Source organism: Trypanosoma cruzi, genomic scaffold (genome assembly GCF_000209065.1).
Source record: "Trypanosoma cruzi strain CL Brener 1047053516499 genomic scaffold, whole genome shotgun sequence".
Taxonomy (NCBI): domain Eukaryota; phylum Euglenozoa; class Kinetoplastea; order Trypanosomatida; family Trypanosomatidae; genus Trypanosoma; species Trypanosoma cruzi.
Window position 1 is genome coordinate 114,541 of NW_001849421.1, and position 6,150 is coordinate 120,690.

A 6,150-nucleotide genomic window follows, 5' to 3' on the forward strand; every position below is an offset into this window, starting at 1 on the left:
CCACGTATCTCTGTAGCACACCCAAAGGCGGTGGCGAAACACCTTGGATTGAAACCGTTGCCTTAACGCGTCCAAACTCTGCGAGCCCGATGAAGGAACTGGCAAAGGGCGCCGCTGCTTGTTTTGCCTTACTGCTGCAGAGCAGCATGTTGTCTGTTGTCAAGAGCTGGCTGGAGACGATTGAACGGAAACTGCAGGATCTCTTTTACGCCGTTGTGGAGAGACACATCTCGCCCCTTCTCATACAAGAGAGTTTGCTCACTGTGCTTGGCCGGAGTCCATCCGGGGAATCAACATTCGACGTGAATGAGAATTACAACATAGCGGTAAGCATACCCAAGAAACTCATTACACTGAAGTACACCATGGAAGAAGCAAGTGTCATGGTGAAGATTGAAATTCCCTCCGCCTTTCCATTGAAGCCACCTGCAGTTACCTTTGAAAGTGGTAAAGGCTGCGGAGTCTCAACAGATAAGTGGCGCTCATGGATGCTAAAAATGACGGTTCTGCTCTTTGGAGGTTCTGCCAATGTGTGGGAGTGTGTGACACTTTTTGGTAGAAACATGGACGCTCACTTCTCTGGTCAGGAGCCGTGTCCCATCTGTTTTGCGGTGGTGTCGGCTGTGGATCATCGCCTGCCCGATATGCGTTGTGCCGTGTGCCGAAACGCCGCTCTTCATTCCTACTGCCTATATTCATGGTGGGCAAACAGTGGCCAGACAGTATGTCCGCTATGCCGCTCGCCGTGGGTCTCGAGCTGAGAGTCGTTGGTGGGAATTTTTTGCTCTTTTCCGTGCTAAGGCGACACTGTTGTTTATGTATGCCGTGTTTAATATAAATGATTTTCTCTTTGTCCCTCTCATCGTGGTTGCGTGCGGGTGTTTTTCCCTTTTATTGGTCTCACACGGTCGTATTGAGAAGTGACAAAGACTAAACGATGCTCGTTTGCGGCGTCTTCTACATTAATTTTTTTTTGTCTGTTTTTTTTTTTTTTTTGCTACATTTTTTGGTGGCCTCTGTTCATCTCTCAGAGGCCGCACTATTGCTGCTGGATGCTATTGTTTCCTGCTGCTTTTTTTCCCTCTTCACTTTGCCCCTGGTGAAAGAAAAAGGAGACAAAGCGTGTGTGTGTGTGTGTGTGTGCCGTTTGCATTGCGTGGATGGAACCAGTGATACAACCACTGCCGCACGACGAGTCTTCATTCACCTCGAGGCGTGCTGCCTTTGAACGCACGCGCCGGTTGCATGCCGGCACGCTTAACATATTTACTGAGGAAGACCCCACGACTGCAACAACGGTCACCCCGCATGTGGCACGCCGCCCGCACCACAACGACGAGTCGCACGAAACGCGGGAGTTCTTGTGGGCGCGCTTGCGGCGCGTCACACCGCCGAGGCACCCGGAAACGCCGCGGGGTATTCATCACGTGGAAAATGCTGCAGGAAAGCAGCAGAACATTCAGGTTGTAGGTATCACTGACGCGTACAAGAACCCGAAGAACATGCCGCCACCACGCAGTGGCTTACGCTGCGTGGCGCGAAGCAATTCGTCGTCAGTGCGGGACATTATTTCACGTCCGGAAAGTGTTGAAAATAAGAGAGGCGACAGTCGGACACCGTCACGCGTCGTCAGTTACAGTCAGCAGGAGCGCTTCTGCCAGGCAGTGCGTGATCATGTGCAGCACCGACGGGGCGGCGTAACGGCATTCTATGTCAGCCTTGCACGTGGCCTTGTGGGTCGCGTTGCGGCGGAGGCTCCGTTGGGGACGCCGCGTCATTGGCATTTGGAGGATTTGCCCCCGACGCACACATTGACTCTTGGCAGTTGCAGGGATCAACTGCAGTCACTGACGGGGATTTCCATCTCTCTAGGAGACCTGGCGGAGATGTTATGGAATCCGAAGGAAAACATTGCCCCATCTGTCGACGACGACCCCAGCGAGGGGCAGCTCCGTCACATGAAAGTCACGTACCGTGACTTCTCTGCGGCCTTTGGTGATAATGCCGAAAACAACAAACTTGCTGCTCTCAAGATATAGGGAAAATAGGGAGGGAAAATGCACATTATATACATATATATATATATATATATATATGGCCAATGGGGTAATAACATAGAGGGGGCGTTGTGAAATCGTAATGAGGGTGATGCAAATGAAAGTGCTGAGTCGTTCTTAGAAGTGATTCCGGTTATTATTAAATATATTTTTTTGTACCATGATCACCATTTAAATTGTTTTGGTTTCGTTACGGACTTTATTTCATAGAAGGTTTGTATTCATACATCCATGTGCGCACATCTACATGAGAGAGGGAGACGAGACGAATAACGTGTGCGTGAGTGTGTGTTTGTTTGTGTTAATGTTTACATCTCTGAGATGTGTAAATATTTCTTTAGGAGTATGAGTGGGCCTCAATTTATGACATTTGTTTTTTGTTGTTGTTGTTTGTTTGTTTGTTTGTTTGTTATATATATATAAATATATATTGGCTTATTTTTGCTTGCGTGGGTGCTCATTGCCCTGAGAGTAAAAGAAAAGTGGTTTGCTGCTCCCGCCCTCGAAATGGAGGCATGCAGTGTGGCATTGCAGCGGTGCGTGAGGAATATATTCAATGAGGGCGGTTATGGGAACGACATGTCAACTGCGTCTCTGCTAGAGGAGCCTCGAGAAAACGAGAAGGCCTTGACTGGCATGGCACTACTCAACGGCACCCACAACGAGAAGCAGATCACACAGGCGGAGACACTCTGCATGATGGGCGGCAAGTTTGATGACGATGTGGCGGACTATGTTGCGTCCACGGTATTCCCCAAGGCCGGCAGGCTGCGTGTGGTGGAAATTGCTTCCACAAAAATTAGTCCCCTTGGTGTCATAACTCTTTTGCGTTCTCTGTACCAAAGTCCCAACGACGTCCTGGAGCAGTTGTTGTTTTGTGACACGCGCCTTCACAGCGATGAGTGCGCTGTCATTTACAACCTGATGGTGAAACACACCTCCCACCTGCAGCGGCTGGAATTACAGCGCTGCCATATGGACGATACCGCAGCGCAGGCGGTGGCAGAGGGCATCGCTCAGGCGAAGGCGTTGGTCGAAGTGAAAATCGCAGACAGCGACATCATTCCGGCATTTGCGATTCCGCTTGAGGACTCGCAGTGGCTTCTTTTCCCCTCTTCACTCAAAGTGCTTGACGTTAGCGGCAATCGCATCGAATCCGTTCATCACCGCGGTCTCGCCATTGCTTTGAGACGCTGCATCGCCTCGCTGGAGGAGATTTACATGTCAAGATGTTGCGTGACCGAGTCTTTTCTAACGACGCTTTTAAAAGCGGGACTCCACTCCTCGCATTGTCTTCGTGTCATAAATGTTTCTTCTGGTCGTTTGTTACACACCGCTGGTAAAGTATTGAGTAGTTTTCTCACCGAATGTCCAAATTTGGAGAGACTGTACGCACAGGACAACCTTATTGAGGCGGATGGTGCTGCACGCATGGCCATTGGTATCCCATGTGCCAAGAAATTGAAAGTGTTGGGACTTGGGAGTTGTCATTTAAATGGTGAGGGTGCAAGAGTTATTGCAGAAGCGGTAAGGCAAACTCCATCAGTACGCGAACTTGACCTTTCCAATAATTCATTGTCAGATGCGGATGTATTTCAAATTTGTGCATGCGAGGATGGCAGCAGTTTGCAGTTGAGTTTTCTTGATTTGTCGAGTAATCCCCTGACGGATCGATGTAGGCCATTTATTCAAGCACTTTTAAGGAGTAAGAAAAATGGGACGTGTACTGTGCTGGTTCGCAATACAAATGTAGCAGCCGAGTTTTCCTATCTGCAGTGCGGCGATTTATCGGGTTTGTCGTGATGGCAAAATGAATAGGCTTGTGTGCATTTTATTATTGGGGGAGGGCGGATGACTATTCCACATTTGTTTTGCTTCTAGAAGAAAGCTGTGACTTCTCTTGTCACGATGATGCTGATGTTGAATGATGATGATGTATGGAGGTTTGGCGAAATATGAGTGAGTGCGATGAATGTGTAAAGTGAAACGTGGGCGACTGAAGTCTTTCCCCTGTTGGCATTCTTTTTGGATGCCGCGTGGAGCCAAAGTTGTTGATGCTTGGTGGTGGTGGTGGTGGGAGAGTTCAAGGCACAGACCTGCGCCTGGATGTATAATTGTGTCCCTTGTCCCCACTCCTTTTTTTTTTTATTATTTTTTTTTCCTTTCCTTTTTTTACTGCGCAATCTTGCAGAGAGCATTGCTGTCTAGATTTCTTTGACGCACACATCACTCGAGGCTTCCAATGCTGCGCCGTTCTGCGGCAGCCCTTGGCAAGAAGGCCCCGGTGCCATTCAAGTACGTCCCGCTTATTCCGCACGTCTCCCACGACGACACGCCGTTTCGTCTCTTGACGAAGGACTACGTTTCTGTTGTGAGGCCGGGCTGTGGCCTGCCGGAGATCCTGCAGGTCGATGTGGAGGGACTGGCGAAGCTCGCCTCGGAGGCTTTTGGCGATGTGCAACATCTTCTTCGCCCATCCCACCTCGCGAGTCTGCGGAGGATTTTCGACGACCCGGAGGCGAGCGACAATGATCGTTTCGTCGCGCTACAGCTTCTAAAGAATGCCAACATTGCGGCAGCTCGCGTCCTTCCCGGGTGCCAGGACACAGGCACGGCAATTGTTGCCGGCTACAAGGGCGAACAGGTGTTCACAAACGGCGATGAATGCGAGGCGTTGAGTCGTGGCGTCTACAAGATTTACACCACAACAAATCTACGTTACAGTCAAAATGTTCCTCTCACCATGTTTGATGAAAAAAACACGGGCTCCAATCTGCCGGCACAGATTGACTTGTATGCAACGAAGGGACAAGAGTACAACTTCATGTTTGTGGCAAAAGGAGGTGGCTCGGCGAACAAGGCGTATCTTTTCCAGGAGACGAAGTCGGTTCTTAACCCAAAGTCCCTCCGTAAGTTTTTAGAGGAAAAAATTGGCGCTATTGGTACCGCGGCCTGCCCACCATACCATATGGCTGTCGTCGTGGGTGGCACAAGCGCCGAAATGACACTCAAGACAGTGAAGTACGCATCTTGCAAATACTACGACAATCTACCCACAAAACCGGATGAGTCCAAGGGCTACGCCTACCGCGACACTGAAATGGAGAATGTCGTTATGGACATCTGCTACAACATGGGCATGGGGGCCCAGTTTGGTGGGAAGTACTTTGCCCATGATGCCCGCGTCATTCGCCTGCCCCGTCACGGCGCCAGTTGTCCGATAGGCATCGGTGTAAGCTGCAGCGCCGATCGTCAGGCACTTGCAAAAATAAACAAGGACGGTATTTGGCTTGAGCAGCTCGAAACAGATCCCGCAAAATACCTCCCAGAGATCACCGAAGACCAGCTCCTTAAGACACCACCCGTGAATATTGACCTAAGTATGCCTATGGAGAAGATTCGGGCTGAACTTTCAAAGTATCCTGTCAAGACACGACTAAGTTTGAGTGGCACCATCATTGTTGCCCGCGACATGGCCCATGCACGGATGCGGGAAATGCTTGAGGCAGGGAAGCCGTTACCAGAGTACATTAAGAACCACCCCGTGTACTACGCAGGGCCGGCAAAATGTCCTGAAGGCATGCCTTCTGGTTCCTTTGGTCCAACGACAGCGGGGCGCATGGACCCATTTGTGGATCTCTTTCAGGCAAACGGCGGTTCCTTTGTTATGCTCGCAAAAGGAAACCGCAGTCGAGCAGTAACGCAGGCATGTAAGAAACACGGAGGATTCTATCTTGGCAGTATTGGTGGCCCCGCCGCACTGCTTGCAAAAGACTCCATTCGCAAGGTAGAGGTGCTTGATATGGCGGAGTTGGGAATGGAGGCGGTGTGGAAGATTGAAGTGGAGAATTTTCCTGCCTTCATTGTTTTGGACGACAAGGGAAATGACTTTTTCCAACAGCTCAAATGAGTCCAATGCAGACGGCAATTCCGGTTTAAATCGGAGGAGACAAAAAACGAAAGCGAACGAGGGGATGGAAGGAAAGCTGACGTGACAACAAACAAACAAAAAACGAAGGGAGATGTAGTTAGCGGCTGGATGTGGGTTGAAGAAGGAGCGGTTGCTGTTCTGTAGGGCAGCCGTGAGAACAAG

The 6,150-nt window shown here is 50.0% G+C and overlaps 4 protein-coding genes across 4 annotated transcripts, besides 8 other annotated features; all 4 read left to right on the forward strand.

Annotated features, from left to right (window-relative positions):
- Positions 1-761, forward strand: Tc00.1047053509879.10 (hypothetical protein, conserved; the record flags this gene model as incomplete). Its single annotated transcript, XM_799425.1, has 1 exon — positions 1-761. A coding segment is annotated over one exon (761 nt), but the record flags the coding sequence as incomplete, so codon positions are not given.
- Positions 1-6,150: a sequence feature (heterozygous, non-Esmeraldo-like haplotype).
- Positions 967-996: a microsatellite.
- Positions 1,123-1,143: a microsatellite.
- Positions 1,161-2,039, forward strand: Tc00.1047053509879.20 (hypothetical protein, conserved; the record flags this gene model as incomplete). Its single annotated transcript, XM_799426.1, has 1 exon — positions 1,161-2,039. The coding sequence occupies one exon, from the start codon at positions 1,161-1,163 to the stop codon at positions 2,037-2,039; it is 879 nt and encodes a 292-aa protein (XP_804519.1).
- Positions 2,066-2,096: a microsatellite.
- Positions 2,191-2,212: a sequence feature (AT_rich).
- Positions 2,444-2,468: a microsatellite.
- Positions 2,469-2,489: a sequence feature (AT_rich).
- Positions 2,565-3,860, forward strand: Tc00.1047053509879.30 (hypothetical protein, conserved; the record flags this gene model as incomplete). Its single annotated transcript, XM_799427.1, has 1 exon — positions 2,565-3,860. One exon carries the CDS (start codon positions 2,565-2,567, stop codon positions 3,858-3,860), a length of 1,296 nt encoding a protein of 431 aa, XP_804520.1.
- Positions 4,194-4,231: a sequence feature (T-rich).
- Positions 4,300-5,967, forward strand: Tc00.1047053509879.40 (fumarate hydratase, putative; the record flags this gene model as incomplete). The annotated part of the gene is made up of 1 exon (XM_799428.1): positions 4,300-5,967. The coding sequence occupies one exon, from the start codon at positions 4,300-4,302 to the stop codon at positions 5,965-5,967; it is 1,668 nt and encodes a 555-aa protein (XP_804521.1).